The sequence below is a fragment of the Trichosurus vulpecula genome, chromosome 2, assembly GCF_011100635.1.
Source record: "Trichosurus vulpecula isolate mTriVul1 chromosome 2, mTriVul1.pri, whole genome shotgun sequence".
Lineage (NCBI taxonomy): Eukaryota > Metazoa > Chordata > Mammalia > Diprotodontia > Phalangeridae > Trichosurus > Trichosurus vulpecula.
Window position 1 is genome coordinate 164,324,908 of NC_050574.1, and position 22,428 is coordinate 164,347,335.

Genomic DNA, 22,428 nt, shown 5'->3' on the forward strand with positions numbered 1-22,428 from the left:
TGCTACTCGACCATCCTGGCTCCGCCTCCTGGAGACGCTCGGATTTAAACTACTGGTCTTCTTCCAGAATTGCTTTTCATTCAGAAATTTCATTTTTTCTCACCACGTGAATGAAAAGTAAGGCAAAAACGTTGTGAGAGAGTAAAGAAAAAACAAGAATAAGGAGGTAGAGAAGGTAAGTGTGTGTTTCCTTTTCATTATTAAATTTATTAGGAACAACAAAAAAAAATCTTCTAATGGGGAAAGAAGGGGAAAAATGGAAAGTGTACGGGTATCAGGTAGGCTGTGGTGGCATCGCGGGAACTACTGCAAAGACACCCCCCAGGGTGACCAGGGCCCTGGGTCGCTGGCCCTGTTGGGGAAGAGCTGGGAGATGTTAATGTCCAGCAGGGCAGTGGAATCGCTCATGCTTCAGGCTTCGAGTTTTTACCTGTTTTGTGTGATTGGCCCGTTTGCCAATACCTAGTCTTCTTGGGATGATATTTTTAAATATTTGAAGGAAATGCAAATTTTCAGTTAGGGATTAGTGAAAATGAAGAGGTGGTTTCCTCCCCTTCTCACCTAAGTTCACGGGCTGCTTGATATGTCTGTGCTCCCCACTTTAAGAACCCCTGCTTTAGGGCCCACGATGGTCTTTTCTCCCCCGTCATCACTGTACTCGCTCATTTCCTGCACTACACCTACTCTGGTCCCGATCCATTAATGACCTCTATACATCCCAGTTCTTCCTCCTCTTATCTACCCCGAATTTTTTTTAAGTCTGTTTTCTCTTCCGCCCTCTGGGAAGTTGTAGACATAGTATAGCGACCGACGGTCACAGATACCCACTTCCCCAACCTTTTGGGCCCACAAAGCTCTTTGTCCTTGCAACGTAGAGGAAAGTGGGTCTCAAAATTAATCGAAAGGGAGGAAAAAGCGACACGGAGGAAGAACCGTAAGATCGTCGCATTTGGAGCTGGAAAGTGCCTTGGAGGATGTCTAGTCTATTGACATTTGAGGAAACCGAGGCTCAGGCAGGATAAGGAGAGCCTCGGCTAGCGCTTAACACAGTGCCTGACAAATGGCAGGCGCTTTATACAAGTTTATTGATTGCCTAACTCAGTAGGATGGAAGCGGAGATAGAACGGGAAGACAGAGCTTTGAAAGCCTGAAGCTGCGGACGTGTGGAGGGGGCGGGGATACACGCACGTGGGCAGAGCCGTCGCCGCCGGGGGCGGGGCGGACACCTCGGAACTACATTTCCCACGCAGCGACTGGGCATGCGCCTCCTCGCTCCCCAGTCGCCGCTTTCTTCCTCCCCTTCCTCCTCCCCTTCCTCCTCCTCCTCCTGCAGCCGCTCGGCGCAGCGCCGGTCCCGCTCGCTTCCCAGCCTGCCCCGTGCAGCCCGGGCATGCCCAGTGCGGGAGGTGCGGGCCCCGGCCTGGGGAGCGGCGCCGGCTGGAAGGCGGCGGACAGCGGCGGCGGCAGCCGGGGCCAGAGGAGCCGAGCGGGGCCGCGGGCAGGTCAACTGCGGGGGCCAGGCTGGGGGGGATGAGCCGGGCGTGCGCGCGGGTCGGCCGGGGCGGCGAAGGGCCGCGGGGCGGGCTCGGGCTTGGTGAGGGACACGGCTTGCACGCCCTGGGCTTCTGCTGGCCGCGTGAGCGCGCGCGTGTGTAGTGTGTGTGGGTGTGTGCGTGTGGTGTTGTGCACTTTGAGTCTGCGCGCGTGCAATTGGGTGTGGGGGCACAAGCGGGCTCCTGTTGATTTATTGAAGCGCACTTGGAGGGCACAGCCCACCTCCCCCCGCCCCCCGCCTCTAGGCAGCTACGACAAGGAGGGGAGGCCTCGGGGCAGGGGAATTGGGGGGAGGGAGGCCCTTGGGTTCAGTAACCGGAACCCCCGAGGAACGACCCACCCATGGAGCATCTGGGGATGGCCGGCCCAGTGGCAGCCGACCCGGCAGCCCCGCGTCGGGGCTTTAAGTGAAGGTTTCTTTTCTTGCCAGGGCTGTGGAGGTCGTTAAAGAAGGGCAGGCGTTATGTGTGAGCGTTCACTTTGGAGCTTTTGTGGGAAGAGCACTGAACCCAGAGAAGGGCCAGTCTTGACCATCACTAACTAGTTGAATGACCTTGAACCAGTCATTTAACTTCTCAGAGCCTTCCTTTTCTCTTATGGAAAAGGAAGGACCTCACTGAGCTCTCTGGTCCCTTCCTACTCTGAGGTAACATGATTTTCAAGAAGTTAGGTTTAAACCTGGGTGAATACATTGCTTTCCCACCATTATACCAGATTACTTTGAGGTGTCTGAGGGGCATTCTCTATAAAACAGTCATTGATGTGTGGGAGGAAAGACTAAAGTCTTGAAGATATTGTTGTAAAATTAAAAGGAAATGGCATCCGTCTTTAGGTTCTTGAAGCTACCCAGGCAGTCCCCATTGTGTATTTTAGAGGCCTGCCAATAACCTCCCTCTCTACTTACTGATGGAGATGTGGGATCAAGCAGGTTAAGAAAATACATACTTGAAAAAAATTGCTTTAATGCTGGAGTGAATAATAACTCCCATTTACATAGTACTTTAAAGTTTGCCAAGGACTTATGTCTCACAACTATGCTGTGATTTGTAGGTGTGATCATTCCCATATTAGGGGTGTGACAAGGGAGGCTTTAAGAGGTTAACTCTATGAACATCTAACTATTCTTAGAGACAGGGTGAAGTCCGTGTTTCCTGACTCCAGATCTAGGACTCTCAAGGCATTCATTATCTTAGTGAAAAAGTGCCTGAATCATAATGCTACCCTGTGGGAGTGAGAGGCCAGGTATTGGTGTTGGAGAGATAATTACATGAGAAGGAATAGTAGCCAAAACCTTAGACACTGAAAATGGGCCAACCAGAGAAGAGGAGGTTATGATGGTATGACTGTGCCACTATGACTAAAACACTTATTGAAAAATCTGTAGTGAGCAGAATGAGTCTTGCTAGACCTGGTGGTTTTCTTAACTTTTTTTCCCTAGAGGAAAATATGTGTGTGCATATGTATATATGTATGTATACACACACATACGTGTGTGTATACATATTGACGTGAGCAGGCACGTGCTTGGTTGTGCAAGCTTTCCTCCTCGACTTTGTTCCCTGCTCTTTCAGTTCCGAGTGACACATATCCAGCTGTGTCAAACTCAGTTGCAGTTTTGTGAGATGGTTAAAGGTTACCAGGCACAGATCTTCTCCTGTTCTTGAGCTGTGAAACACGAGGTGTTTCCTTCCATAATAAGCCACACAAGAAAAGCAGTCACATGTTTTATATTAAGGATTTTGGGTTGGCAAGGAATTTGGGAGTTGAATGTGAAGGATATTTTTAGCTATGTAGTCTGACTTTTCTACTCTTTTTCTACTCTTCACATCAGAACTTTGTTAACCCTTTGCAGAAAATTACATCTGATCTAACATGCTTATTAAATTTGGACATACTCAACAAATGTCAAAATGAAAATTCAAATGTAGAAGGCCCTGAAGGGCAGATGACATCATTTGTATGACCAGCTTCATGTGTGCCTACTGCAGTTTGTTGGAGAGGTTTATTTGTGGCAGGAGTATGGTTAATTAGTAGTTTCATAAGAACATAGCTCAGATTACTGGAGCTCAAATCCTGAAGTAACGACCTCGTATGTAATGAGGTTATACAAAAGGTTAAAATAGATTCCCCCCCTTTTGAACAATATATTATTGTACTACCCCAGATATTATTGATACATGGCTGTATTCCTCCAAGTTCTCAGGGCAATAGTAATGATTTTAATTTCTCTGATTTATTCTTCATCAATAATACTGCTATCTGGCTAATCCTTCATGGATGTATAAGAGGAAAGAGAGAAGCAGCAGCTTCTCCCTGGTCATAGATGGGTAAACCAAGGCCCAGAGAGGGAAAGTGAATAACCCCTCTTTCCCCTTCCCCCATTCAGTGTTTCATCTACTAGAATACTTTTTCCAAGTGAAAATTTAAGTGGTTGTAGGGAGAGTTAGTGCTTAATAAGAGACGAAAAGAGAGATCATGTTCCATTAAGGTTTGACTGTTAGCAGCTAGACATACAGTTCACGTCATCATCTTACCTCAATAGAACCTGGAGACACAAATACAGCCCTCTTAGGCAAGAAAGCTGTTAGTCACCATTTGCATAGGTGAGTCTGGGGTCTGTTCCAGTATGAATCGAAATTCAGCTTTGTCTGGACTTTTAAATACACTATCCAATAATAGTTTTTCACGCTTTGGTTAAATTTATCATTTCGTGGTCATTTTTTACAAATCCTGTCAATTTACTCTATCAAATGTTAACTGAGTGCTTTAGGTACAGTTACATATGGCAGGGCTCCATTGGAATCATGGTAGGTATCAGGCTTGTGTAGTAAGACCCTTTCAGTCAGGGGAATGCTTGCGAGAGGCTCTGTGACTTAAACTGTCTGGATTTTATTTTATCTGTATATAAAATAGAGTCAAATGATGCCTGTCTGACATAAAAATAAATTTAAAAAAATAGAAACAGCTGCTTTGAGCTCTTTAGAAAGAAAGTGTTTTATAAATTCAAGGTAGTAACGTAAATCTGTGTGTCTTCTATACGTTAGATTCGGGGTGGCTAGGTGGCACAGTGGATAGAGGGCCTGACCCGGAGTCAGAAGGACTTGAGTTGAAATATGACCTCAGACATTCATTAGCTGTGCGACCTTGGGCAGGTCACTAAACCCTGTTTGCCTCAGTTTCCTCATCTGTAAAATGAGCTAGAGAAGGAAATGGCAAACCGCTCCAGTATCTTTGCCTAGAAAACCCCAAATGGGGTCACAAAGAGTTGGACATAACTGAAAGGACTCAACAACAATAACAAGGTTAGAGTAATTGAGAAATCTAACAGTTGATTTTATAGAGACAGTTTAAAAGTTGACTTGTGGCCTAGAGCATGTCAGAGTCTGTTTCCCTTTTCTTGCAGGGTCTTTCCATCCCTCAGCTAGGCATTTGGCTGTGTATTTTACAATATCGTATTTTTCTCTCTCCATCAGGCTCTGTGTTTCCAGGCTCTTCACGATGAGAGATTTTGGGATTCTTCTCTTCCCTTCTCCCTGTAGTTGATAGTTTGGGTGGTGGAAGTTATGCAGAAGTAGAGATGGCTGACAGTGTCAAAACATTTCTCCATGATCTTGTCAGGGTAAGTAAAGCTATCATGCCTCAGGAAGGAATTGATATTTCCTGGTCTTTTTGCTGAAGGAGTCAACTTTAAAAGTCTCCAAACCTTGCACATGTTAGTTGATTTTTTTTTTTTAGAATCATAGAATGTTAGAGCTATAAGATTACTCAGAACTCAACTATTCCAGCCCTTTTTCTTACACATGAGACATTGGGGTCCAAAGAGATGAAGTATCTTCCTTGGTCACACAGCTAATTGGAATATGACTGGAACCAGGCCTCCTGATGCCCAGTTCTTTCGATTCTCTCACACTGCCTCCACCTTACTACTCAGTTCATTCAGTGGCCGCCCTAGATGAGAGGAGCAAAGCTTACAGAATCTGTAGTGATTCACTGAACTAGGATCCCTTTAACCTCCTTGTGCCAGGAACTCTTAGGTAAGGTTAGCAAATGTCCCTAGATCCCCATCAGATCAAGAACAGGGAAGTCAAGAGAAAAATTGGCCATTATCTTTATGCCATTTTCCCACTCAGAACCACCAAATTCTACCCATGTGGAGCTGGTTCCATTGAGAGGGCCAAAAGGAGAGAAAATACTAATAATTAACTTAAGCAAACATTTGAATATGAATTAGCCCTCATCCATATAGATTTCTTCTGTGTTAGCTTACAGAGAAAACTAAACTTTCTTACAGAGAAAACTAAACTATTCCAGCCCTTTTTCTTTCAGCGAAGTGAGTAGAATTGCTTCCAGTTTTCTGCTTATTAGTTGACCTCTGCTTTTACTTGCCTTCCTTGTTGTGCCAGCGTGCTCCTTGCTTTAAAAATAAAAGATTGTAACACTTTGCTTATAGGGAATCAAGGACTCCATCTGGGGCATCTGCACCATCTCCAAATTGGACGCCCGAATCCAACAGAAAAGGGAAGAGCAGCGTCGAAGAAGGGCAAGCAGTGTTTTAGCACAGAGAAGAGCCCAAAGTGAGGAGCGGAAGCAGGAGAGGTGAGGAGAGCAGATCATTATAGTAAGATTAGTTTTTGGAGTTCACATGGTAGCTCCTAGTAAGAACATGATGTGAATATTTGAGGAGGATGACTGAGAACCCCACAATAATTCCCTATCTTTTTGGAGTTGTAATTCCTTACCACTGAGAGTCTTTTTTATAATTTATTTTTCTGGTTCCCTAACAAAATATAACATGCCATTTAATTTTTAAGATACAATAAATTTAACTTTCATTTGAATGTTTTTGATACTTCTGCAATACTCCTAGAGATATATATGGTCTTGTAAAGATTGGAAATTACTGCTTTACATAAAGTATTAGGTAACAGATTAGCAAATATTTTTATTGGGAAAGGCCAAATGAGGTAATGGATGAAGCACCAAATTTGAGAAACCTTTGTCTTAATTTTGACATTCACTGATTATCTGAAAAATCTTTATGAATACGAACCAATTTTGTAGACTCTTCAGGGAATCACCACCTTGGAGAGAATATCAAATCCTCAAATACAATAAATCACGTATTGCTTGTAGAACAGCATGCTAGGCACAGTGGTAGGGTACAGTGTTTGAGAAAGACAGGATTCCTGTCATAAGTATGTGAAAGTTGTAAATAATAAAATAAGAACACCATAACCAAGGCTTAGAGAGTTAAAATAACTTGACCGTGGTCACAAAGCTAAAAAATATCGGTGGAGATTTTAACCCAGATCTCCAGACTTGAAGTTTAGCACTTCTTCCACTAAACCTCACTGCAGTTACAAAGTGCAATATGATGGTCAAGGGGGGAAGGTTACTAATGATTGATGAATCTGGGAAGGCTTTTTGGAAGAGGTAGCATTGGAGATGAGCTTTAAAGAATAATAGGAATTTAATAGGTGGAGGGAAAGACATACCAAGTCATTGAGAACAGATTGAGCATGGAGGTGGATGAGGTTGGAAAGAGGTGTTGAAAAATGGGAGCCTGGAACTTGGAGGGGGGAGAGTTTAAGGATAGAACTATAGATTTGGGAGTATACAAGAGATAGTTCAGGTTGTGTGGAAAGGTGAGAAATGGAGGAGAATCAAGAGAGTGTCTGTGAAGCCAAGGGGCAATGTATCACCCAAAAGTAGCAGGTCAGCAACATCAGATGTTTCAGAGATGTCAGACTGAAAATGCCCTTGTATTTGACAGTGAGTAGATCATTGGCTATCTTTGAACAGTTTCAGTAAAGTAGTGGGGATGAAAACCATAGTTTTGGAAAAAGTAGGTTCTGAGAAGGAGGAAGAAATATGTGCATTACATTTTCAAAGGTTCCCAATGAAGGGAAGAAGAGAAAGGACAGTTGCTAGATGTAATAGAAGGATCAAAGTATTCTTTTTTTAGAATTGGTTAAGTCCTGAGCAAGTTTTTATTTTATTTTTAAACTTTTATCGATGATTTTGATTTTTATATCAGTTATTTCTGGCCATATCTGCCTTACTGATTGTGTTTGCTGAAATTCCTTTGTAACAAAAAAAGGAGTTCAGCAAGAATAACTGCTACAGTGATTGGTCTGAGAGTAGGTGCAGTGCTTTGCTCCCTGTAAATTTTCTCTTCCAACAGGAGGAAGGAGAGCCTGTTTCATGATCTGTTCTCAGGGACCCAAACTGATCATTACTTCCTTTTAGTGTTTTCATCTCTTACTGTAGTTAGTTATCATATAGTTGACTGTTGCTGCTTTCTTTGCTCTGCATCAGTGTGCATGTCTTTCTGTGTTTCTCTGAATTCCCCTTTGGTCATTGATTATTACACAGTAGTCTTCTCTTCATTTACCGCAGCTTGTTTGGCCCTTTTCCCAGTCAATGAGCACCCATTTCATGAGCATGTATTTAGATAGATGGTAAGGAGCCAGTGAAGATGGAGAAGTCATCTATTCATGAAAGAGGGTAGTTGCTGGAACAAGAGGGTGTGGGATACAAATAGAAGGTTGAACCTTATCAGTGAGTTGAGATATTTGTTCCTTTGGGACAGGAGGGAAAGAAAATTCATTCTATAAGAGGATAAGTTTGTTGGGGTACAGGAGGACATTTAAGGGACCTTCAGTTTTATGGAAACAGCATGATATAGTAGTTAGACTTGGGATCAAGAAGGCCTAAGTTCAGATCTCACCTATAACCTTTGTTTTCCTGTCTGTACAATGTAGGGGTTGGAATAAATGGCTTCTGATGTCTGGCTCTAGATCTCTGATCCTAATTATATAGGAGACTAAGTCATATGTTATAAAGGATAGGGATGGGTAAAGGGATAGTATTTGGGGAAGTTCAAGGCACAAGAAAAAGTTTGGAATAAATAATAGGGATGAAGTAGAGAGTTGATAGAGTAGTTGAGTAGGGTTGCTAAAAGTAGCAGTGAAGGTCAAGCTGAGGTGATACGCCTTAAACATACAGTGAATGAATGATTATATAAGGGCTTAAAATGTGCCAAGCACTGTGCTAAACTCTGGACTACAAATATAAAAACAAAGACTTCTCTTCCCCTTAAGGAACTTGTATTCTTGTGAGGAAAGCAACACAGGTAATGATGGCCTAGGATGGATACTTTGTATTGAAAGTTACTGGGATGGTAAATGGGGCAGTTGATTGATACACCCCCATCCAAGCAGAGCTGATTTTGATCATTGTTCAAGGTTCCAGGACTGGTGCAGGAAAGGAAAGGGCATACAGGTTCACAGTGGGGCAAGGAGTCTGCTGGAGGAGGTCAAAGAAGAGGGCATGAACTGAAGCCTGCTTGTGGGGCTTTCCTGAAATAGTGTTACAGGAGAGACAGTTACCACTTTGGGGGCATAGGTGGAGCAGGGGTGGTTTGGGCAAGGCAGGGCAGAAGTCCCCCAGGGCATGGTCTGTGGTATCTGCAGCAAGGCAGTTTGTGAAGAAGGCTGTGGAAGAGATGGCTGGAGAGGGAGTAGATGAAACCAGCTTGATTCCAGTGTTACTGCAGCCATATGCCTCAGGAATAAGGTAGAAGGATTGGCCTGGAAGGAAGAACTGAGTTCAGATCTAGCTTCAGACATTTACTAGTTGTGTGTCCCTGATGCCAGTGACCCTGAGCGAGTCACTTAATTTTCGTCTGCCTCAGTTTCCTCAACTATTAAAATGATCATAATAATAAGCATCTACCTTATAAGGCTGTTGTGAGGATCAGAAGAGATAATTGTAAAGTGCTTAATATAGTGCCTGGCACAGTAGGTGCTTAGTTAAATGCCTGTTCCCTTCCTTCCCACTCTAGGAGTAGGAAAAAGGGAACTGGATGATAGGAGTTAACTGGGATTGAGAGTCAGTGCATCAGACGTTCCCAAGGTCCAAGACTAAGAGATTCTAGGGTAGTGACTACTGAATCATTAAAGTGGCAGATCATTTTTACCTTAAACATTTTCACAGCTATTCAATAAATGGCTTCCTCATTTCGATGCTCTGTCTTCAATAGACTTGTAATCAAAATACTTGCATCATGTAAATTTCCCCCTGCATCACTTCCCCTCCACCCCCTAGTCATTCCGAATAACAGGTTTGTTTTTTTTTTTTTTTAAATAAAAGAGAGGAAGAGGGCTGGGGAGAGAAATCTGTGAAAACAGTAACTTCATTGAAAAAGATCTGAAAATATATACAATGTTTGACATCCATGGATCTCCAGCTTCTGCAAAGGAGTGGGAAGAGGTGTCTTCTCATATCTTTTCTTTGCAGCCGTGCTTGTTTGTAATTCTGCTGCATTCACTTTTGATTGTCTTGTGTTGATGGCTCTTTGCATTGTTGTAATCATTGTGTATGTTGTTTTCTTGGCTTTGCTTACTTCATTCTGCATCAGTTCATGTAAGTTGTCCCATGCTTCTCTGTATATTCTTCATATTCATCATTTCTCATAGTATAGTAATATTCTAATATGTTTAAAAAGCACTATTTAACCATTCTCCAATCAAGTACTTGACTTTTGAAAAAATGCTGCTATAAATTTTTTGTTTTATATGGGAACTTGATTCTTATCAATGGTCTCATTGTTGGTATATGCCTAGTGGTAAAATCTTTGGGTTAAAAAAGTATGGACGTTTGGTCACTTTATTTGTATAATGTCCAAGTTGCTTTTCAAATGATTGTGCCAATTCACAGCTCCACCAAAAATGTACTAGCGTACTTATCGTTCTATCACTCTCCAATGTTGTTGTGAGCTATTCAATGTTTTAAAATCTTTTGAAAGATCAATATGATAGAAATACGAGAGAAAAACAGAGATCTGCTTAGTAATGAGGAGCAGCCTGCTTGCTTCACAGACTGTGTGTGGGATCTTTTTTAGTGAGCCAAGGATAGTGAGCAGAATTTTCCAGTGCTGTGCTTGGAATGGAGGAGTATTCTGGGTGAGTAAGCTTTTGCCACCCTTTCCCTTGACTAGAACACAAACCAAGTATTCCAAATGTCTGGCTTCTTTGGCCTTATTGTATCTTTAGGGGGTAGAAATACCGTTTAAGTCTTCCGCATATTGGTATTTTTCATAAAGGATATGCATGCTGTTGATTACATCTGTCTGTTTATGTTGTTGAGGGAAAAGGATCTCACTGCTTCTGACCATCAAAACCTCTAGCAGAACAAGTACCTCACAGTCAAATGAAAATTGATGAACATAGGACTATTAATTTAATTTGGACTTCTTAATGGTAGATAGTGTTTGAATTTCTCCTTTGGGCTCCTTTTATGGTGGACTAGGAATCAATGCATAATAGATAAGAGTCTGCTCACTTAAATATCTTGTTCTTTGAGAGACTACACAAACATTCTTACTTTGCCACTAGATCCTGGTTTCAGGGTTTAGTTCACAGCATGCATTTTTATTTGTGGATCTAGCTCTCCCAGCCTATTAGCAAGATGCTCTTCAGCCAGACCATTAGCTGAACCACTAAGTTTCTGTATCGCAAAATTTACTTCTCACTAGTTTGTAGTGAAGTGGATAATATTGGACCTGCCTTTTCCATCAGCCATATTCATTTGGAAACCTGGGGAGTGGAAATAAGCTGAGAAATCCCCAAATAAAGATGACTTATTGTAGAGGCTAATCCTTGAAATGGAGAAAGAAGGGTTTGTATAGTTGGAAGTTTGTTGTTGTTTTTTTTTTCCCAGAGAGAGGACTGTTGATTAGAATATTTGAACCTGTAATTTTAGTGAAAATCTTTTCCATATTTATCATATTAACTTTCTTCTTTAGCTGAGTCTCCTTTTATTTTACCGAGTATTTATTCCTGTGCTTCAGTCAGTAACAGCTCAAATTATTGGTAAGTACATAAATTGCTTTCTGTTGCTTTTGTCTGTATACACTTCTTTTTTCCTCATTTGGGTACTGAGGGTGAGGAGGGAAGTCTTATACTAACTATACAAGTCTTATACTAACATCCAAAGAGGCCATATCCTATTTCCAAGTAAGCACTGCTTTGTTAGGGAAGCTCCTGATCCTTTCTTCTTTTAACTAAAAATCAAAAAAATGAAAGTAAGATTGTGGCAGCTAGGATCAACTTACCCTCAATGGTTCTTGAGCTAGAAATAGGAGGAGAGGAAAGGTAGAAAAGCATGAAAAGCAGGAGAGCCTAGTGGGTTATTAAAGGTCTGTTTCTTATAGTGACTTTTTCCTTTATCTCTTAGGAGATCCCTCTTTGCATGGAGATGTCTGGTCCTGGCTGGAGTTTATCCTCACCTCTATCTTTAGTGCTCTGTGGGTTCTCCCCCTGTTTGTGCTCAGTAAAGTGGTGAATGCCATATGGTTTCAGGTAAGTCCAGGTTAGAAATAAACCTCTTGGTTCTGAAACATGTAACTTGGTAGCCTTCAAAGCAGTTTGGAAACAAGAACTGTTGGTAGCTGGAAACAAGTTCTGTTGGTAGCTGCCATTTCCTTAGATGTACCTCTGCATAATAGCACTGCCAAGAAACACCTAGCTGTGTTCATAAGCAGGGAAATTCTTAATATTCCTTTTAAATGGAGTCACTGGATATTTTAGAAGTGAATAGTGCAGCCTGTTGTTGCTGAATACCTTCATGTATCAGGAGAAAGATTTTCTTGGGATTCCTATCCAAGATAGAAATTCTGGTAGAGCCAGTGGACTTGAGGCTTTAGAACAGGCCTGCACCACATTTGGCCTGAGCTGTTTGTGGCCCGGCAAAGGATTTTGGGTGGCCCATGAAAAATGTAGCAGATGTAACTATCAGATAGAGCTAATAGGGCTTGATAGCCCTTAAAGAAGGAGTGATTAAGAGGCCTAATACCCTTGGGCAGGCCTTCACAACATATCGCCCTGCTTTGGTGCCTGTGGGCCATAAGTGGCTGCAGGCCATATGCTGTACAGGCCTGCTTTAGAGCAAGGGTTTTTAACCTTTTTGGGAAATCAAAAATCCCTTTGTCAAGTTGGTAAAACCTGTTGATCCTTTCTCAGAATAATTTATTTAAGTGAATAAAATAAAAACCTTAAGATTAGAAAGGAGACTGATTATATTCAAATACAGTTAGTCAAAATATTTATTAAAAAGCTAAGTTCACAGACCCCAGGTGACAAACACTTGCATTAAGAGTCATGGCCTAGATCTTTTCTGTTCTGGTAAGCTGCCTACTATGTTGCAGGATATTGCTGACCTGGCATTCGAGGTATCTGGGAGGAAACCTCAGCCATTCCCAAGTGTCAGCAAGATCATCGCCGACATGCTTTTTAACCTCTTACTACAGGCCCTTTTCCTGATCCAGGTGAGACTACCCTTCTAATGACAAACAGGAAGGGGTGGCAAAGTGGAGGGGGTCTTTGGTCAGTGCTGCCCAGATGCATTAGGTAGGATGTGGTCTATTTTATTCCCCTGGAAGCCTGATTCAGTAATAAAGTGAGAGAGCCTCTCTCTTTACAGATGGAATTAATTGGGGGAATGGATGAAGATGGCATTCTTGCCATTGGATCTTGAAAAGAACTCAAGTTGGTTGTGATTCCTCTGCAGGGCATGTTTGTCAGTCTATTCCCGATCCATCTCATTGGCCAGTTGGTCAGTCTCCTGCACATGTCTCTTCTCTACTCACTTTATTGTTTTGAGTACCGTTGGTTCAACAAAGGTGAGTGGTTACTACTCAAGAGGAGATGATATCTTAAATAGGTTCTTTTTAAAGAAGTTAATGGCTTTCCTTTTTACTGAGCAAGATGGGATTCCTAAATGTTGCCAGAAAGGTGGGCTCCTTCCTCCAGGTCTTAGAACTTGGGCTGAGCCATGGATGATAGGATTTAAGGCATGGTTAGTACTTTTATGGAACTTGTAGGTTAGTAAGGGGAAAAGATAGAAGTTAATAGCATAATATAGTATAGTATGGTATAGTATAATATAGTCATGAAGCCATGCTGACTAGGTCCACTGCAAATTTGTTATCTAATCTAGGGGAAACTGGTGGTAAAGTGGATGGAGGACTGGTTCTGGAATCAGGAAGACCTGAGTTCAAATGTAGCCTCAGACTCTTAGTGTTGTATGACACTGGGCAAGTCACTTAACCTCTGTTTGCCTCGGTTTTTTTCATCTGTAAAATGAGGATTTTAATCACACCTACCTCCCAGGGTTATGGTAAGGATTGAAAGAAGAATCTGTAAAGTGTTTATCACAGTGCCTAGTACATAGCTGAGTGCTGTAACAATTATTCTTCTCAGTCGGGTCCTCACTGCAGCAAGGAAATCCCCTTAACAGTTTTTTGTGTCACTTGCCACAGTGGCTTTTCCAAACCTCTGCAGGTTTCTATAGCACCTTGCCCACTCATCTGAGGACCTTGCCTCATATTTAACCAGTAAAAGAATTGAGGCTGTTTAATGAGAGTGTTCTCTTCTCCCCTTCATAACACAGCCCTCTGGATCATCTCCCACTATCTCCTACATCACACCAATCTCTGATGAATAAGTTGCCTTTCTTTTGAAAGTCAACCTTTCTACATGTATTCTGGATCACATTCTCCCATATTTTCAGCAGATTGTCCCCACTACCGTCTTCTCCCCTTAACCCTAGGTCAATTCTACTATCCATGCTAGCTGTTGTCTAAGTCTCCTCCCTTTCACAACTAAACTCATTGAAGAGGCCATCTACGTTAGGCCCCTCTACTTTTGTCCTCTCGATTTCTTAACCCTTTGCAGTCTGACTTCTGATCTTGTTATTTATCTGAAACTGCACTCTCCAAAGTGACCGTGATCTTTCTTCTTGTTTTGGTAATTTTTAAAAAAATATTTCACATTGATCTCACTGTGAAATCTGGCACAATGCAGTTTGTTGTAATTGTTATGTCTGTGTTCAGTATATAAGCAGCCAGCATATATCAGATGGGAATTTAATTATCCTATACAAATGATGCCTCAAAAGTGCTCACTGCTAAACATCAAGTTCCTTGAAGTCCACTTAAGCAGTTTACACTTGTGAATGACCAAATCCCTGAGAAGAGCAGTCCCCCCCCCCCCCACCGAAGTCTTCAGTTCCCCAATTTGCTATTCATGTATGTATGTACACATTTTCCAGAATCTTGTACTAGTTAGTGGTCTGTACCAGACTCACAGCACCAGTAGCACTCCATATCTTTCTCTGGGAAGCCATTAGTATTTGACTAGCTTCTTGTAGCACAGCCCTCGCTGCCCTGCCTGTTTCAGCCCTTTGCATGTCAACCCATCCACCTGAAGGTTCGGTTCAACTCCAGTGATCTCTTAATTGCCAAGTCTAATGGCCTTTTTCTCGGTCCCCCCTTTTTTTTTTTACTTCCTTGGAGGATTTCTCACCATTAACTACCACTTCCTCCTGGATACTCTGTCCTCTTGTGTTTTTGTGGTCCTGCTCTCTCTGTTGGTTCTTCTACCTCTATTGGATTATAGGCTTCTTGAGAGTAGGAACTGTTTTGCCTTCCTTTTTATCCCCAGTCCTTAGGACAGTACCTAACATATATTAAGCACTTAAATGCTCTTGATTTAACATGTCTGATCTTCATTTTTCTTTCTGCCATTTCATCTTTGTCACACATACCCCTACTGTGGACCTCCTAAGGCTCTGCCCTGGGCTGCCTTTTCCCTCTCAACTGTCTTATTTGGTGATCTCATTAATTCCCATGAGTCGAATTAACATCTCTATTCCATATCTATATATCTAGCTCTTGTCTCCTTTCTGAGTTCTAATCTTAACTGCCTTTCGGAGGTAGAAGAAAGGAAAAGATAATAAATTCACTTTTGGAAATGTGTTTGATGTGCCAGTGGTACAAGTCATTTAGAGATGTCCTGTTCTGGAGCTTAAAAGAGAAAATAGGCACAGAGAAAGTAATTTACATATATGTAATAGTTCAAGGTCTAAGAGTAAATGAAGTTGTCAAGAGAGAATGAGTAAATAGAAAAGAATAGTAAACAGAAATTTAGGGAACACCCACAAGGAATCTGAAGAGATGAAGCCAATAAAGGAGAATAGAGAAATATTCAAGAAATCCTGGTCTGGAAGAATCAAAATGACTTCTGTTCTTCCATATGGCTCTTTCTAGAGATTATATTTTTTTAGGACACACTCTTAACTGCATTAAATCTGTGTAGTCACATTCTCTCTAATAATGGTTTTCAATAGAAATTTGTTATGGCAGATAACATTATAATGAAAATCTTAAATTACTGTGCCCATGCTGGTACCAGTTGCTTCTTTAAAAAAATAGACCGTGCAACAAATGAAGTCTGATTACTGCTTGCGATCATATTTGTCATGAGATTTTACTTAGGATAGCTGTAATGGAGCTTTGCTAAAGTCAGCTGAATTTCTTAAGTATTCTGTGTACTTAGAGATGACAGGAATGTTTCAAGCATGGTCTCTAAGATTATTTGTCTCAGTATAGATATTGTATTTTAAACTTGTGTTTCATCAGGAATTGAAATGCATCAGCGATTATCCAACATTGAAAGGAATTGGCCTTACTACTTTGGATTTGGTCTACCCTTGGCGTTCCTCACAGCAATGCAGTCTTCTTACATCATCAGGTAATCTGAATTAAAGAATTAAGTAGTGAGGATAAAAGCTGGGGTTTGTCCCTAAACATATCCAGGAGAATCATTTGAGATTTGTCCCTGTTCTCTCAGAAAGTATCTGCCTAACCTGTCCCATAATATATTCATTAGATTCTCAAGGGAGTTAGAAGATGTCAGAATGATGCGCTTTGGGGTCCTTTTGACTTCTCACATCTTCCCACTTAGAGATTGGGGTTTCTGTGAATCCATCTCACTTTTTTTATTTTTCTGCAGTGGCTGCCTCTTCTCTATCCTCTTCCCTCTGTTCATCATCAGCGCCAATGAAGCGAAGACCCCTGGGAAAGCGTAGTAAGTACTTAGCCATTACTTGGTCACTAGGATCAGAGACCATACCCGAGGTATTAACTGTCAGAGTAAGAACTGGCAATCATAAACAATTTGGCTTGGTTTTTGGTGTTTCTTTTGACTTTCCTGTGTTGAGAGGTCAAATGATACTCTCCCAACGAGAGATCCTGCTTACCTAATGGCTCTTTACAAATCAGAACACAGGCCTTTATAGTCTCAGAATTTTGCAGTCTGTCAGCCAGCTGTTGAGAAACCTCCAGTGCAACTCCTGCCTCTGAGGATGCCACACTGAACATACCAGTCAACATATTAAAGGTTCAGACTTGCATAGGAAGAGCATGTGAGAAGAGCAAGGGCTGACATGGTCCAGATATAATACAAAGTCTAACATGGTTGTCTTGCCTTTCAGTCTCTTCCAGTTACGCCTCTTCTCCTTGGTGGTCTTCCTAAGCAACAGACTCTTTCACAAGACGGTCTACCTGCAGTCTGCCCTGAGTAGCTCAGCCTCTGCCGAAAAGCTCCCCTCACCTCACCCATCTCCTGCCAAACTGAAGGCTGCTGCAGCCCACTGAGCTGCCTCCAAGGGGAGGGATGGCTTTGGGGGGAAGCACTGGTGGTGGCTTCCTCAGTTTCCCCTCACCCAGGGAAAGCAGGACCCACCCTGCCAAGGGCCCTCAGCACATTCCCGTTATTCTCTGTGGGATCTGGAGTTTTACTATCTTGTGAGTGTTGGCCAGAATCTTTTTGATGCCAGGTGTGGATTTTTAATGCTGTCACATGTCTCGGTGACCGCAGATTTTTCTGCAGCTGTTTTCTAGCCTTTGCCAGCCCTGTGCCTGTGCTGATTTGAACACTTTGCTTTTCTCCCTGTGCCATCCCTCCCCTTTGCTCTGCCACCCTTGGATGAATGGATTTTGTAAATCCAGTTTGTTTGTTTTTGTGTGTGTGTGTTTTTGTTTGTTTGTTGGTGAAACAAGCTCATTGGGTGTAGAGGGAGAGGGAGTCTCTCAGTTAGTCCTGGTTACTTCCTTCTGCAGCCTTCACCATCTTTGGTTCTTGTGACTCAGGTTAGGTTTTCATCCCTCCTACTTCACTGCAGAAAAGAAGAAGAAAAAAAACCTGAAGAGGTAGGACTAGGTAGAGAACAGACCTCACACCACATGTGTTGGTTTGGAGAGCTAATGTGTCTCCATCCCTTTGTTTGCAGGAGGAGAGGACATAGGAGAGTTCTCTCACTGGTACTTTTAGGGTTCCCTAATTTCGAGGGGATGTACCAGCTTTGGACAAGTGCCACCATTAGCACAGGATGCCCTGAAAAGTCAATCTTTTGTTAAGCACTGGATACAGCTCCGTTACTCAAAGAGGCGGAGTTCTGAAATTTACTTTGTCAGGGCCACTGCCAGTTATATCCAGATTTTCAAGGGGATGTTAGGTGCTTCACATGATCAGGAACTACAGTTAGAAAACTTAATGGAAAACATTAAACCTGTGGCTGGATGGGGTCATTTTACAGTAAGGTTGGGGGTCCAGCACATGTCAAAAATTGTACAATATAAAAGAAGGAAAAAATTAAACAAGTAGGAGCTTCTGTTTTCTCATGGAAATAGACATACTGATTGGTGAAAATCATGAAGTTTATAATGGTATTTAAGGAACACAAGGTCTTGTTTGGGTTTGTTCAGAAAAAGGGAATTTAGAGTAAATGGGAAGTTTATTGCACTAAGCATAATTGATGGGGAGATGGTTCTGCAAAGTGTTGATCTGAAACTCAGGTCTCATCTCTTTCATGTAGTTTATAGATGGGGATTGGCTTATGTCCACTCATTTAGTGGTTGGTTCTCAAAAACTGATGAGTTTGGAATTGGTGAATTCACTTTTGTGTGTGTAAAGTGTCTTTATGTATGTACATTTCTGCTGTATATGTTTCATAAAGGGAGAAAGATCAATTTAGATTCCAGTGTTCCTCATGCATTTAAAATTCCCATAAGGCAAGGGAAAAAGGTGAAGCAGCTTACTCAGAGCATTAAGAAAGCCTTTGAGGAGGGCGGTCTGTAACATAACTACTCTTGGTTAGCAGATGAACCTCTTCTCTCACGTTTTCACAAGCAAATGTTAAATAAAATGCTAGAGTTGTCCACAATTGTGGGTGGGTGATTGCGAGTTTGTCTCACAGGCAGAAGCACTAAGTTGGAAATTATATACAATGAGAATTTGTGCACAAGAATTATTTGTAAAGCATATGGTTAAAGAAATCTTGGGCTATTTCAATACCTCTGGTATGTTCCAATAAGATCATTTGTGGTTTTGACAAAACATTTTAAGGCAGCATTATGAAGAACCACTTATAGGACTTTCCTTGCTGCTATACAATGGTTTGGGAGAGAGAGTTTAAGCTGTCAAGCATTTTGGTAATTTGAAAAGTCATAATATAAACTTTTGAAATTTTTTTTCGCAATAAAATGAACCCCTTTGGAAGCAGTTCTTCAAAGTCTGTTGTTCTCAACTTGCACTGTTTGTTCAGTAATTTACTTTTGTCATACTCAAACCTACCTGACTCCAGCTGCAGGGCCCCATGCTGATCCGTATTATGTGTTTGGCTGCATTATGGGAACAGGACTATTGTCCCTGGTTTTTTTTCCTACATAACCCATCAACACCCATTTATTCATGCAGTAAACCTTTATTAAGCCCCTGTTATGCTGGGCACTGGAAAAAAGAAAAAGTTTGTAAAAGATAGTCCTTTTCCTTGTGGACCTTGTGGTGTAGTAGAAGGATGACACAAACACCTAATATATTATCGATGTTGTGTAGTGGACAGAGTGCTTTGCTTAGGGTCAAAAAGACCCGGTCTGAATCCTAGTTCCAACACTAGCTGTATAACTACGGACGAGCCTCTTGGCCTTATAACCTCAGTTTCCCCATCTGCAAAATGGGGGTAATACCTTGATTCTCACAGACTAGAACATTGGGTCATATCAAGTAATATGAAATGTAATAGGGATAAATCTAGTCTTACACTTAGGATTGAAAAAAAACATCAAGCTAGTCAGATTTTTTTTAGGGGGGTGGTGTGGGGTTAGGGTAAGGTAGGGTACAGCTACCTAACAGTCTATGAAAGACCTTAGGATTTTAATGGATTGCAAGCTGATGTGACAGCCAGGAAGGCTAGTCTTAAACTTCAGGGAGATTGGCATTTCCTCCAGAAGCATGGAGGTGATGGTCCTCCTGTGTTTTGGTCAGACCATGTATGAAATATGTTTAGGTCTGGGTACTTAGAAAGGATACTGATAAGTGTCCAGAGAAAGTTAAAAGGACTGGAGATTTTTTTTAACACCACAACGTGGTTAATTATTAGATTTCACACAATAAATAAAAATAGAAAAATGCAGCACTTGAATATAGCTAGATACAGAATGGTGACTTCTCTTCAAGGGGCCTCTGGTTCCTCTTTGTAGTAAAATGGAAATTGTATACAGGTAGAAATAAGTTGGTAGTTAATTCCACAATTTTGTCTTGAAATTACATATTAGATTTCAGCTACTTAAGTACATACAGAAAAGGAGTTTAAAAGTTGTACTCAAAAAAAATGGGGGGGGGGGCAGCTAGGTGGTGCAGTGAGTAGAGCACCAGCCCTGGAGTCAGGAGGACCTGAGTTCAAATGTGGCCTCAGACACTTGACACTGCCTGTGTGACCTTGGGCAAGTCACTTAACCCCAATTACCCTGCCTTCCCTCCTCCAAAAAAAAGTTTTACTCACTTGCTCCCTTCATTGAAACATGCTACCTTCTATTTTAAGAGGGCTAATATTTGGAAAACATGGAGATGCCTTATCTTGAAGATTAGGGGATTTGGGTGGGGTAGACTATACTATAGCTGTCCTCCAGTATTTGAAGGGTTATCACCTAAAAGAGAAATTATATGTCTTCCCTGGACCCAGAATGTGAAACCAGGAGCAAAGTGTAGAAGTTACAGAGGGGCAATTTTAGGCTTGATGTCAAGGAAAAAGTCTGTCTATCCAAGCTATCTTTTTTTTTTAAATTTAGAATATTTTTTTCTCAATTACATGTAGAAACAATTTTTATCATTTGTTTTTTTAATTTTGAGTTCCAATTCTCCCCCACTCCCTGAGATAGTAAGCAATTTGACCTAGGTTATACATGTGAAGTCATCCAAAGCATTTCTACATTAACCATATTGCCAAAAAACCCCAATAGACCAAAAAAAAAAAAAACCCAACAAGGTAAAAGTATGCCACAATCTGCATTCAGGATCCATTACTTCTTTCTCTGGAGGTGGTTAGCATTTTTCATCGTAAGCTCTTCAGAATTGTCTTGGATCATTGTAATGCTGAGAATAGCGAAGTCATTCACAGTTCATCGTACGATATTGGTTTTACTACGTACAGCGTTGTGGTTCTGTTCACTTTGCATCAGTTTGTGTAAGTCAGCCTACTCATCATTTTCTTATGCCTCAATAATATTCCATTACAATTGTATACAACTTTTCTATCCATTCCTAAATTGATAGGCATCCCTAGCTGTTTTTTGTATTTTTGTACATGTGGGTCCTTTTCCAAACTTTTTTATGATCTCTGGGATACAGACCTAGTAGTGGTATTGCTGAATCAAAGGGTAGGCAGAGTTTGATAGCCCTTTAGGGATAGTTCTAAGTTGCTCTCCAGAATAGTTGGATAAGTTCTCAACTCCACCAACAGTGCATCAGTGCCCCAATTTTCCCACATCCCCTCCAACATTTATCATTTTCCTTTGTCATATTACCTAATCTGATAGGTGTGAGATGGTATCTCAATTTTTTTAAATTTGCTTTAATCAATAGTGATTTAGAATATTTTTTTCATATGACTATAGTTTTGATTTCTTTATCTGAAAAGTGCCTGTTCACATATTCTTTGACCATTTGTCACAAGTGGTATTAAATTTGACCCATTTCTCTATATATTTGAGAAACGAGGCCCTTATTTTTTTTTAAATAAATTTATTTTTTATTTTTAGTTTACAACTCTCAGTTCCACAAGTTTTTGGGTTCCAACTTTTCTCTTCCTCTCTCTCCTCCTCCCTCCCCGCCCCCCCCCCCCCCAAGACGGCATGTAATCCAATGTAGGTTCTACATATACCTTCACATTGAACTTATTTACGTAATAGTCCAGTTGTAAATAAGAATTATAACCAGTAGGATGAATTAGAAAAAGGAGAAACGAAACCAAAAAAAGAAGAGAGCAAAAAGTTTGCCTCAATCTGCATTCAGACTCCATAAAATGTTCTTTTTCTGGATGTGCATAGCTTTTTCTGTCATGAGTCTTTTGGAGCTGTCTTTGAACCTTGCATTGATGAGATGAGTCAAGTCCATCAAAGTCCTTACAGATACTGTGTGTCTGTAATCATGTATAATGATCTGGTTCTGCTTCCCTCACTCAGCATCAGTTCATAGAGGTCATTCCAGGTTATAATGAAATCCATTTGCTGCTCATTTCTTATAGCACAATAGTATTCCATTACATTCATATACCATAATTTGTTTAGCCATTCCCCAATTGATGGGCATCCCCTTGATTTCCAATTCTTTGCCACCACAAAAAGAGCTGCTATAAATACTTTTGTACATAGAGGTCCCTTTCTCAGTGATCTTTTTGGGATATAGCCCTATAAGTGGTATTGCTGGGTCAAAGGGTATGCACATTTTTATAGCCCTTTGGGCATAGTTCCAAATTGCTCTCCAGAAGGGCTAGATCAGTTCACAACTCCACCATCAATGTAACAATATTCCAATTTTCCCACATCCTCTCCAGCATTTATGATTTTCCTGTTTTGTCATGTTAGCCAATCTGACAGGAGAGATGTGGTACCTAAGAGTTGTCTTGATTTGCATTTTTCTAATCAATAGTGATCTAGAGCATTTTTTCATATGACTATAGATATCTTTGATTTCT

The 22,428-nt window shown here is 41.3% G+C and overlaps 1 protein-coding gene across 3 annotated transcripts; it reads left to right on the top strand.

Annotated features, from left to right (window-relative positions):
• The first annotated feature begins 89 nt into the window (after positions 1–89).
• EI24 (EI24 autophagy associated transmembrane protein) lies at positions 90–18,969 on the top strand. Of its 3 annotated transcripts, none has more exons than XM_036744981.1 (11): positions 90–175; positions 5,028–5,173; positions 6,005–6,150; positions 10,460–10,520; positions 11,363–11,429; positions 11,794–11,918; positions 12,764–12,883; positions 13,126–13,237; positions 16,037–16,148; positions 16,410–16,484; positions 16,891–18,969. In XM_036744981.1, the coding sequence occupies exons 2-11, from the start codon at positions 5,132–5,134 to the stop codon at positions 17,051–17,053; spliced, it is 1,023 nt and encodes a 340-aa protein (XP_036600876.1). In that variant the 5' UTR covers positions 90–175; positions 5,028–5,131; the 3' UTR covers positions 17,054–18,969. The 3 variants fall into 3 exon arrangements, with proteins under 3 accessions (XP_036600876.1, XP_036600874.1, XP_036600875.1); XM_036744979.1 differs by lacking the exon at positions 90–175 and adding an exon at positions 1,345–1,502; XM_036744980.1 differs by lacking the exon at positions 90–175 and adding an exon at positions 2,168–2,200.
• The last annotated feature ends 3,459 nt before the right edge of the window (positions 18,970–22,428 follow it).